The sequence below is a fragment of the Oryzias melastigma genome, linkage group LG15, assembly GCF_002922805.2.
Source record: "Oryzias melastigma strain HK-1 linkage group LG15, ASM292280v2, whole genome shotgun sequence".
Lineage (NCBI taxonomy): Eukaryota > Metazoa > Chordata > Actinopteri > Beloniformes > Adrianichthyidae > Oryzias > Oryzias melastigma.
In genome coordinates this window covers 20,290,679-20,303,497 of record NC_050526.1, presented here as the reverse complement: position 1 = coordinate 20,303,497, position 12,819 = coordinate 20,290,679, and the positions used below count along the sequence as shown (strand labels likewise).

General features: G+C 41.3%; 1 protein-coding gene across 1 annotated transcript in view; it reads right to left on the bottom strand.

Moving 5' to 3' along the window:
* The window catches only part of lrmda (leucine rich melanocyte differentiation associated), a 247,379-nt gene that overhangs the window by 25,542 nt on the left and 209,018 nt on the right, over nt 1-12,819 (bottom strand). Inside the window, exon 6 of the mRNA XM_024297434.2 lies at nt 6,948-7,032. Coding sequence (XP_024153202.1) covers nt 6,948-7,032 — 85 coding nt within the window. The remainder of the gene's footprint in view (nt 1-6,947; nt 7,033-12,819) is intronic.

The window sequence follows — 12,819 nt, the reverse complement described above, 5'->3', positions numbered from 1 at the left end:
GCGAGGTAATGAAACCTTCAAGCTGTGATGAGTGTTTGAGGAACACTTTTTATGAGCTCAATACCTGGGAAGAAGGCCATGTCTCCACATTAATACACCAGAGTCTGATGCAGAGGATTGGCGTTTAACTGGCAGACGAATCTGAATGTATCCCACTCTGCACAAATATTTCATCCTGTCATTTGTCAGTGATATTGAGCGCACACATCATCTGCAGTTTGTTTTTCTGCAACAACTTACAGAAAACAGCCCTGCAAAGGATCCTGTGGGAGAATCTGAAGGAAAAGCTGTTTCCATATGGCTCATTTTGGTTGTGAGGGGGGCAGCAAGACTCCTTTGTTTAAGAATGATGTTTATCAGGGGACAGATCCTGCTGTTATAATCATTACGAGGCGGTGTGAAACGTCTTGCAGAACACGTACGTACTGTCTAAAGGGAGATGTTGAAAGTGCTCTGTCTTTTCTCACCGAGCTCCAGAGAGGACATTTCCACAGTCGCAGAACACGCAGAGGCAGTCCAAAACCAGAACGGGAAGATTGTCAGCAGAATGATGAAAGTTTTCATTGTAGCTACGGAGTGACATCAAACAGAGCGGAGGTATCACTCAAGATAAGCATGGAAAACACTGGCGTGCTCTGACACAACACAGCGAGGAAGCAGATGTCTGAGCTAATGTTTCAATTAATTTGCAGAAAAATTACCCAGAAGCACGTGTGTTCACTTACACAAACAAACCTAATAGAAAAGCTAAACTACTTTGTGCAATTAAAGTTAATGCAATAAGCGGATAAACAAGCAACAACAAGAAGTCAAGGGGGAATTTGGTGCATTAACATGTTTTAAAGTCTTTAGATTCTTTTTGTTGTTTTACAAAAACATTAAGTCGTCAGGCAGACAGGCAACCTTTTCTATTATAATGACAACGCTAAGCTTCGACACTCGCAGTTTAGTCATCCATTAGTCATGTATCCCATCCAGATGTCTGGTGAAGGAGAGGAGGGGCGGAGGAGAAAGCAGCAGGTGTAGATCTCTCTGAGCCCAGCTGAGCTCTAAAAGGCAGAGCTTAGCACCCACAGCTCTGTCATCTGGCCTCTCCCCTGCCTCCACCAACCTCACGACAGCCCATTCCTCATCATTTACCCCTTTTTGGCAAAGCCCAGAGCCCTTCTAATGAGCTGATCTGAACGCTTCCAGATGTTTGTTTATTTGTTGTGCAGCAACTGTAAAACAGTTTACTCTTGGCTTGGATCTGTTCCCGCTGCTCAGTTCGGTTAGGGGGAGGAGGGGCCGAGGGAGGCGTGGGGAGCGGCGCTGTAGTTTGAGCGCACAGATCGCCTCCATATGCAGCGAAAGCTAACTTCCATACAAATATGAGGTTCCCCATGGGGATCATCACATTCTCCCCTTTCTGTGCTGCTTTAAAAGCTGCCTCCCCCCCGGGATTTGAACAACAGTTGTGCCGTTTAAGATGCATAAACAGTAACTGGAACCGGGCCTAGAACAACACAACTGAAAGGCTCCCGTGGTTGGAAGACGTGTTTTCTTGGAGTTTGATACTGTTGAAGCTAAAGTAAAGCTTTATCAAGTGTGTTCATGTACCCAAAAATAGCAGTAAAAGTTGGTTTGATGCTGTAGTATATGGGGCTGTAACGAGTACATGAAAAATTAGATATTTGTGATCTGGTTCCAAAAATATGAGTATGAATATTTGCAACTTCGCAATGTTTATAAATCTAATGGAGTATAGCTAAAAGTATAATAAAAATATTCTAGAGCTGTAATGGGATCCGAACAATTCGGTATTTGCAAACTGTTAATGAAAATATGAGCATGCTTATCAACAATGTTGCAATCTTTATCAATCCAATGGAGTATAGTAAAAAATATACTTCAGACAACATAATTATTACCCTAATGGATTGATCTAAAAGATAGGACTGTCATGAGTATCAACCAAAATACTAGTATAATCACAATCTGTTTCTGAAAACATGATCAGGATTAGCAACGTTATGGTCTTTATAAATCTAATAGAGTATAGTAAAAATATAGTTCAGACAATAATTTTGATGTTGTAATATACTTGGCTGTATCGAATATCCATATAATTGGAAACAGGAAGTTGAGGGAAAAACTTTTGAGCGTAACTGTTTACAGAGACAAATATTTTTTTCAAAATCTTTTTGTTTTTATCTGGTATGTCTTGTTGAATCGGATTTCCTGTTCTAAATAAAAGGTATAAAGTATGTTAATAAACACATATTATTTTAATTTTTATTCATCCCGCAAAAAGACAAACATATGGCAACCATTCTGAAATATTTAGAATAAATAGTAAGGATTGTGGTTCAATGTGTGAATCATTTTATTGTGATTTGTGAATCGAATCAGATCGCCACCTAACAATAAAAAAAATATTTATTACATGACATGTACTGGGAAAATCTTGGATGTCAACATCAACAATATTATAAAAGGTCGATTTTATAGATAAAAAATAAAAATAGTGTACATTTTTGACTCTAGCTTAATTCTTCTTGCATTTTGAATGTTTTATTACCCATCTTTTACCACTAATAAGGCGCTGTTAGTGTAACTGACAAAAGCTGCAAGAATCCCATCATTCTTGCTGCGTTTTTCTTACCTAAGCATTACTTCATTCACCTAAATGGAGGAGTCACCTCCGGTCGAGACAATAAATTGTCATTGCAGCACACCAGGACTCACGGTGTCAGCAGCTGGGGGTTAACTATGTGGTGCGGCGCACTGAACTTGAGGCTGGGACTCCATTTTGGTCTGCTAAATTCAGAGTTGAGCTGGCAGTTCAACCAGCACTGAGAGTTAGAGTCAAGGTGACAGTAGTGTAGGATCCTCAGGCCCCTCTGCCAGACTGCATACTTCACTCCTATCTGTGTCACGGCTTTGCCAAAACGTACAAGGCTCCCACCATCCTCCTTCGCTGTGTCTTTTGTCTCGTTCTGTCTCATCTTAGAGCTCCATTTTGTTTTTATAACTGTTTAAAAGCAAATTTTCCTTATTTTGTGTATTATTTTTCTAGTTTGTCTCTCAAAAAACAGCCCATATAAAACTATTAATATTTTGTTTTTGCTTTCTCCAGGTTAACTCCTCTAACAAACCAGACAGGAGCTCTGTTCTTGTTTTCTACCCCTCCCTCTGTGACCTGCCTGTGCTGCCCTTCTTTGAGAGCTCATGCGTTGGTGTAATAAGCTGTGACACCCTGGCTCTGGGGCTTCAGGTGACATGGTGGTGGGGTTAGGTACAGACGACTGAAAGGAGGAAGGAAAAGCTCTATCCACGCAACCGGGAGGGGGATGTCTTAAATATAGCTTATCTGACAGCAACTGCAGAAGTCAGCATGGACAGTTTTAGCTTTTTAACTCTTTCGTAAGTTGCAGTTATATTGATTTTTGTGGCCTAATGAAGGCGAACCTAAAAGTGGATTTTATTATATAATTCCTCATCGTTACAGGCTAAAGTAAGGGTTTTGATTGTCATGAAAAGATAAAATTAACACAAATATATATATATATATATATATATATATATATATATATATATATATATATATATATATATATATATATATATATATAAAGGTTTAAAAAAGGTATAAAAAAAGGTTTTCTAGAGAATAATTTTGTTCAGATCAGCAGTGCTTTGATGCAGAGTAAGCCTACCCCCATTTCCCATCATCCATCTGCACTATACAGCTAGTTTCTTCTAATTTCTGCGTCACAACTATGATCTTTTTAAGCTGCATTTTTAGTTCCTGATTTGCATCAATTCAATTAAAGAAATACGCTAATTTAATCTTAATTTTCTTGTCCAAAATATGAAAAATGCTACAAGAACATGTTAAAAATACAAAAAGTGGGTCTTTAATTTACCATGTGTGTCAAAACAGGATTTACAGTGAACTACATAAGGCATTGTTGCACACGGTTTCCCTTCTGTTCTTTGTTTGGAAGATTTAACTCTGCGAAGGCTTTAGTTTACTGTCGCCATAATTTTCTCCGCGGCAGCCCTGCTTTGTCATTGCTTTGTTCTCCTTAAATAGTCACACTGTGACCAACCCCCCACACGCATAAAGAAAACCCAACAACTTTTAAGAAGTGTAAATAAAAACGGGGGGGGAACAAAAGGAGCGGGCGACGGGGCTTCAGACAGGGACATGAAGTGGAGGTGAAGGGCGAAGATGAGGGCTGTGTTATCTAAGACTGCAGCGCTGCATCATAAAAATAACAAATGGAGACTGTCACTGTTGCTCAGATCTTCAACAGAGAGGGAAAATATTTCATGTGTCAGGTCTCCTCACCTTTAAATGGGCCGTTCTTAACAGGTCTGATTTTGACAAAGCACAAGGCTCTCTGTCCTTACATAAGATAAGAGGAGCCACCACCCCGGCGTCCATGACACAGATCTGTCCATGGCACTAAAAATGGCACCGCTAGCCTCCTCCGTTCTGCAGAGTAGGGCCACTCACTTCAATAAGTTACACTCCTACACCTATAATTGGTTAGTTAACCTAAGATACATAAAAATGAAAACAAAGCTTGTGCTTTAGTGGTTTAAATTGGTAAATCCATGTTTAAATATAAAAGCATTCAGGGGGGGAAACACCAGAGAATGCCAGAACTAGTACTTTCTTTACTTATTTGCAGCTTTTAAAACCTTTTTTTTAATCCTTTTTGCCAGGACGTATTCTTAAAGGAGAATCAATTTTTCATAATTTAAATTCCATACTAAGGTTTAATAATACTTCAAGAGCAAAGTTAATATATGACTGAGATCTGAGGGTATATTCAGACTGGAACAATCCTTTGGTCTGGACAGAGTCCTCAACCTTGCGTTTGGTCAGTTTTCAGACTGCGGTGTACCAGACATTTCTGTTTTGAACCAAAGCTTGTAGTTCTTGTGCTATCCTAGGCACGTAACCTTAAAAGTGGGGTCATCTGGACCCTACAAGACACTACGCTGAACTTTTTTTTTTCAAGGATTTTTTATCTTTACTAATGTCTGTGGCAGGCAGAAAATCCTGTCCACCTTTGTCATGGAAGGGAGCACATCACACCTGTAAGGGTGGGGTCATCTAGACCCCATAAGTCAGTCATTGGCCAGGAATTACAGTGTTGGGGCAAAGCAACAGGAGAAAGAATAATGGAAGTCCTTTTGCAATCCTTGTAGGGATAGTTCACTTAATCAAACTTTGTGGCTGACCAATTTTCTGTATCAATGTCTATTACAACACTTTTTACTGCTACTTTGGTATGGCAGAGGCCTGCTGCAAGGCAACAAATAAGACCGTATGCTGATAGGAGTTTATGACATACACACAGTGGCCAGTCTCTAATACACGGTTTCCAATAAACGTCGGGTCAAACAGGTGTTCAATACTTTAGATGCTGGTCTCCAGTATAGTGGCTGGGCTCCTTCAGGACAAACACCACCCAATTTGATTAAAAAAAAATAAAAATCCTGATTTGAGCGGAAAACTTTCCAGTCTGGCAACACCGGACACCAGGTGTCTGTGGTATTGGTTTTGTGTAGCAATTGTCAAGACACTCATTTGATTTAGTGTTTAAATTTCGAGTGGTGGAATACACCAAATACACTCTGTTGACAATTCTGCACAAGATTTTTGGGTGGATCCCAAATGTATCCGAGAATGGTGCAAGCAGATGCGTGATATGGAGAAGAGCTACAGAAACAAGCAAACAATTTCCAAGTGACATTTAGTATAAGCTGTCCGAAGCACAACTTTATACTTTCACCAGCCTCAGATTGTAGAACACCATGTTTGAGTGCTTTCTATTCGGTAGGATTTGTCAGATTACGAGTTCACTGGAGGGTAAAAGGCATAGTTTCTACCAGGTGTTTTATTTTGAAAATTCAGGAGAATCTTATTGCATTAGACTTTTAAACTTAGAAAACACAACTCAATGAGTGAGGTGCTTAGACAATTAACAACAGGAACCCCATGTCACTGCTCCTCACACAATCTGCTGAACCGATTTTTGGACATTATCCACAAAATTATGAATGACCATTCATTCTGACCAGTTTTCTTCAGACAACCCAACAAGGTTTTAAAAATTCAGCTATAGAGAAAATATAAAAAAAAGGGGATAAAATCTATTTTTGATGTGTTATCCACCATAAAAAACAGATTTAATGAATATAACCCTAAAAAGTTTTACTTTTTAACATAGAAGTTATTGGTGAACTGCTTACTTTTGAAACTTAGTGGTCATTTGGGAAATTTGATGTTCCTTTTTTAGTAGACTTTTTAAATGGCTCTCATTAAAATTCTTTTGTTTCTAGCATTAATTGAATTAAATAAACATCTTCCGAAATTTTAAAATTTAGTGTTTAGAAAGCAAATAACCCAAATTGAAAAAAAACAGTTATTATTTCATGTTTTGTGACGAGATAACAATCTATGAAAATGAAGGTCAGTCCTTTGAACTTCAGCTGGAAAACTGTTGCAAAAGTAGCAGATGGCCTTCACACATAATTCAGAACAATGTAGGATTTTAATGACTGTTCCATTCTTTCTCCAGTGAAGCATTTGATATGAGGAATCTGCTCCATAATTACATGAACTGACTACACCGGATCAATATCAGGCCTAATCAATGTCCGGTATCAGCAGATCAAGGATGCTTCGTCTTGTGCATGTGCTCCCACGTATTCAGCTAAGATTTAAGCTCAAAACTATTCCCACTATCAACACATTGTGCAGATGGGAATGAGGTTCGATAATGTGATTTCAACTTCGTCTCAAGTTCAACAGATTCCCACTCTCTGCATCTGAAAAGGTTACGACTCTCATCTACATAATCCATGGCTTCATTAATCCGTAATTCTACTTTTGTTTATTCAAAGTACATTAAATTAAAAAAAGGAAGTTTTTGCATTTGCATTACCTTTGTGATTCTTGGCATCTCTGGACCCTCGGGGTAGAGGGGTGTAGGGCAATGAGCGGCTCTCAGATCCCGCCTCATTAGGAACCTAGGAGAACAAAAAAAAAGAGCTAACTTTGAGAGAGTCTGGTAGATCTTCAAATGACAAAACGCGACACGTAATCAATTTTGGACTTTTGGAAGCCCGGCAGACTCGTCTTGCAGCTGCAGTGATGTAAGATGGAGTAAGGCTTTCATTCACACTCGAGGTGAGGACATTGCTTTCATTATCCGCAGGCTTTATGTGAATCCAGACTGACCTTCCCAAACTCTTTCCAAGGAAATACATGTTCATGTAATTTGATCAGCTCTATTTAATTAATGTTTCCCAGAGTAAATTTAAATCAAAGACATGCTATTGATTGGGAAAAGTCAGAAAAAGACAAATTAGGAGCTTCATTCACAAACGGCCCAGCAAAAACAGGTCAAGAGTTTCTCCATTGTTATTCTTCAGTGTACTTTCAAGGTCCAAAACATCCTCTTCCGTCTCTTAACCTTTCAGCTGGCGGAGGGAGCAGTTTATCACGACACAGAGATATCTGATGCCTTTGCAGAAATACTTTCTTTTCCTGTAGGAAGGAATTTGCGGGGCTTTTAATCATCGCAAGTGACTGAGCTGACAAATACATATTAGAGATGGTTTGGACCTGCATTTTTCTCCACTTTTATTGTTGTTCCTCTACATGCCTGCGCATAACCTTGAAAAATGGAACGGTCCGACCGGTTAAATGGAACCATATTCTTCATGTGGCGAAGAGAGCACCGAGAATCGAAAACGATCACATAATGTGCTTTCAGATAGCATCTCTGAAAGGCATTAGGGTCTGGCCAGCATGTGTCTCATATTACACTGAGGAGAAAAACTGTAAAAGAAGCCTTTTGGAGGATTTGCGGGGTAAATGCTGGAGTTTTGTGTGTTTTTTTTAATATACATAAACTGATTGGAATTAAATTATTGTTTGGACAGAAAATCTGCTAATCTCAAACCTTTGGATGGGGCTTAAACTATCTAAATATAAAGTTTACTACCTTTTTCTCTAATAAACTAGGGTCAAATGAATAACACAAGTATGTCAATGAGGGTTCTTATTCATCCAGGTGACATTGTCTTGAAGTGGAGTAATGGCAACAGGACTTATAATCTTAGAAGACTAGTCAAGTTGCCATGACTCAACTTCAAGACAATGTCACAAGTAGTAAAGCAAGCATTGACTGCATATAAGAACTGGACTTACGCCGGAGTCACACAGGACGCGATAGCGCCGCGCAGCGGCGCGGAGCGGAGAGCGCGCCGCTTCGCGGCGCTCTATTGGTCACACCAGACGCGATTTGTTTCCGCGACGGTCGGCAGGCGCTTCTGCTAGAGCTATTGCCATCATCGTCATTAACCAGGATATCACCCCGTTTTTCTGCTAAAAGGAGATGGTCTCTGCCCCTGTTGACACAGACCCCGCCCCCCAACTCCGCAGTCGGCCCACTTCATTGATCGGTTTGTGCGCGCGTGTCTGTCTGTTCTGTTGTGTGTCTGTGTGCACGCACGCAGGTGTTTCCGTCGGTCAATTAGTAAACTACAAATATTACCAGATGTTTCTTCCCAGAAGAACCGCTCCTCTGCCTCTCTCTCGTTCAAACGCAGCCCCAAAGCCCCGCTCCAGTGTGCCCCCTTCATTGATCTGTCTCTGTGTGTATCTGTCTTTTTTGTGTGTCTCTGTGTCACCCGCTCCGGAGATCTGTGGTGTCCGCGCACGCGTGTCTGTGTGTTTTGATTGAATGCATATTTTCATCTCTACAGTCTGTTTAGACACAAAAACATGATAACATTTGTCAATCGCGGCGTTTTATTGTGAAAAATTGGTTCTATTTTGAAAATAAACCGGATTTTCTCATGTATTTCGACGCAACTTCCTGCCAGTATTGACGCGGAGCGCTCGCGTCGCGCGGAAGAAATAGGCCAGACGCCGAAACGTTGCGCTGCACCGCGCGGACCCTCCGCGCCGCTGCGCGTCGCTCCGCGCTTGGTGTGACCGACGCCATAGGTTAACATGGGCGCCGAATGGAAGCGCACGCCGTTCCGCGCCGCTTCGCGGCGCTATCGCGTCCTGTGTGACTCCGGCGTAAGTGCCCCCTCTCTCCCAACATTTCAAACAGGAAGTACCCGCTGGCTCCAAGAAACCAAAATCCCATAGACTTCTATTGAGAAAGAAACAGCTATTACTCAGTCATTATATTTGTTAGAATAACCATTTTTGCTCTACAATGAAACTGGCCAATCAGATGCATCACGATAAAAGCAGGTGGTCTCGCGCCAGACACATTCTCTCGAGCCTGCTTTCAAGTGGAAAGGGGTGCGGACTTCCAACAAGCTCACTCCTGATTGGGGAAAGTGGTTCCCATAGAAACGATGAGTCAGTCCAATTCGGATCAATTGTTACTTCCTAGTGTCGTCTGAATCCAACATGGCGACACAAAAAAGAAATGGCAACTGAATTGTATTCATTTTGTTGTAAGTAAGCCATTTTCTATAGGTGATCTCACACTTACCCAGTCCACTTTACACACACAGTCAATGAAAGCAACTCACGATTATATTAAACAGTAGTTAATGTAAAAATAGTTGAGTCAAATGCTACATTCACACCAGGTTCGGAAATGTGCGTTCAAGCAATTGCTTCCAATGAAAAGTCTATGTAAACGATAGCGTATTTGCATTAGGGACTTGTGAAACTTTCGCATTAATACTCAAGTTATTAAGTCAGTTTGTGGACTCCAGGTACAAATCAGACGCCTAATTAATGCCTGCTAAAAGCTAAACCAGTTTAACTTTGACCATTCAGGGACTCTGAATTGATAGTGATATATGGGTACCATCTTTTTCAAGCTTTGTTATCAATACACAAAAGTGTCAAACATTGAAAATCCATAATGCAGTTATTGGCCTGTCCATCATGACGGAGAAATTAATAATTGTGGTTTATACTTGACTAGAATCAAATGGCACCAAGACCAAATCGAAAATCTCCCCCTACCTCTTTGGCTTCTCCCTACCCCTCCAATTGTAGGGACACTTGGAGGGGTAGGGTTGTCCAAAATATTTTTGTTAAAGACTAACCCTAGTGGTGGAGGGATGGCGAGCCCTCCCCCGCAAGAGTGTTATGGGTCGTGTAGTGCTGCAAAAGAGAAGCACTTTTCTTCACGTGGGTGTGCTTTAAAGTCCACATATCTAGATAGAGCTGTGAAATAAAGCCTGGAGCAAGATTTGTGAGATTTGCACCGCTTTGACATTTTGTACCAAGCCTCTTCTAACTGTAAGTACATGCACTAGTATTGCTTAGAGACAGTCCAGATTGGACACCATATGCTAAAAGAGCGTTCAAAAACCCATGTTTAGTGCATTCTTGAACACATGATCAGTATGCCTAAAAGAAATGGGAGATGTCCAATGCCTCAGAGGCGACCAACAACTCAACCAAAAACAAAATAATGAATCAATGTCGTTTAGGTTTGAATTAAAGGATAAATTTGATATTAGCACACTCAAAGTGACTGAGCATAAATAAAGGAACTATGAGCTGCTTCACTCTGATCTGTGTTCATGCTCTCCTGAGCGACCACAGAGCTACTTGCCTGATTTCCCGATCTGCTTGATAGATCACAAGCACGGGCCTCTATAGACGTACTTGGCCCTCGAAAGCACTTCTTAGTCCTGCTGCTAGCCCACAATTACTCTTTAAGTCGCCACCTTTCTAAGTGAATAGACATCGTTAGAGCTGTGACGGTAGAGTTCTACTAAAACTCTCAGCTGCAGTCCTATTTGTATTCAACTTTTTTGCAGCACCCTTTTGTTTTCAACGCCGCCGACCTCCCAGACTCAACGCTATGCACTCCTTTACCTCCTTGCCATCTTGGCTGCTGATCATACACACCATCCACTCAGCATCTGTGCCTCCTGTCCCTCCTTTACTAAACAACCCCTCCCACAAAACATCTGTCAGCCGACTCAATTTACACTTTTGGCTCAACAATTGGACCACCTTGCTTCAATCAATCAAATGACCTTGCAGGAAGAATGACCAACCTCAAGCATAATGCAGCTCTTAAAAGGTGCAAAAACATATTAAATGTATGTGAAACAACTATACATGTTTCTTTTCATGATATAATATAACGTTTTCTCAATTCTTTTTGACTTTTTCCAGATTTCTCCAGCTGACAATTGTCAGTGTTTCACCTCCACTGACCAGAGGGAGGTGCTGCTGTGTCGTCTATTTAAGTGTGGATGCTCTTCTTCTTCTTTCTTCTTCTCCAGTCTCTCTGCTGTCCAGATTAGTCTGCTCATCAAGCTGAGCATTGTTTTAATTTGCCGGGCCTGGGGCATATGCCGAGCGTTCACATCATTATTGTCTCCGTGCAACGTGAGTTATCACCACAGCTTATGATAATGTGGCACAAATTTACAGGCTGGGGAGCACCATGGATCCTGCGATAATAAAGAGTGGACTTAGGGGAGTGAAAAATGAAAGTGTGTGAGTGAGGGAGAGGAAGAGATGAAGGAAAAGGTGGCGAAGAGAGGAAGCTCTGTTGGATGTCATTATGAAAGATGATTCCCGTACTGGATAATACATCACGCGGGTGATGTCTGTCCTCTCCTTTTCAGTGTTGTTATGCGAATAAATGCTGATAAACCCAGAGGCAAAAGTGATTATTACTTCCAACGTATCACCAGGAGAGAAGAGAAGAGAAGGGGCGGCAGGAAGAGAGCGACAGGGGAGGGGTGGAAAGAGAAGAAAGGCAAATCAGAAATAGAGCCACGCGGAACACACAACCACCTCCACGATTGGGATCTTAAAAATGTGCAGCGCTGAAAAGTGAGTCAGGGATGGCTGACGAGCTTCAAGATGTTTTTCAGATAGAACTGCCACAAAAGTTTCTCAAAGTTTTTGCAAGGTTAGCTGTCTGTAGAGGAGTTGCGTTCTATTACGGCAAACCGTGCCGGCCTCAGAAGAGGGAGAAAGAATCCCCCGAAACCCGATTATGATGTCGTCTGTCGCGGTAAACTGGTTCACACCGGCAGCCACCGGAGTCTCCTTCTGACCAGCTCGTCCCGACACACTTCCTATCTTCTCTCCTCAAGACTGACCAGCAATACAATCTAATTACAGCCACGCTACAGAGGGAGACCAGTGTAAACACCAGCTCTTTTTATCTCCTTATACATCTGGACAAGTAGACAAAGTGCTAAAAGGAAATAAATGTGGCCTGACAGCCACATCAAAGAGTTCAGCCAGAGGCTTACTGCTACTTAGGGCACAGGAATGTTGTTGCTAAGCATCAGCCCGCAACCTATCAGGGCGCAAAGAGGGCCCTGTCCTGCCTCGGAGAGGAGAGGAGGGAAAAGAGAGAAATGAAGAGGAGCGATGGGGGAGGAAGGAGGAGAAGGGGGGTTGTCTTCTGACATTGAAAGGAGGCTAGGGACTCAAGGAGATCTTTGTAGCTTAAAGCAATTGTTGGAAGAAACAAGCTTTCTGTTTTGTTTTCTCTTGACACCGTTTCTGCTTTTTGTGCTTGCAAAAGACATGTATAAAAATGTCTTTTGATATGTTTTCTCTTTGGGTCTATATCAAAATATTTCTTTTGTGTCTGTGCATGAAACTTTTTTTCACATCTTGTCTCCATAAACTGGTGCTGCTTTCTGATCATGTTAGAGATCAGAGGAGACACAACTTGTGAACTTATTTGAGTCAACATTTAATGCCGGCGTGACACGTTTATTCCTTCACTGGATGGGACTTTTGTTTTTTTTTTTCTTTTCTTGTGTGATTCATGTTTCAGACTTCAA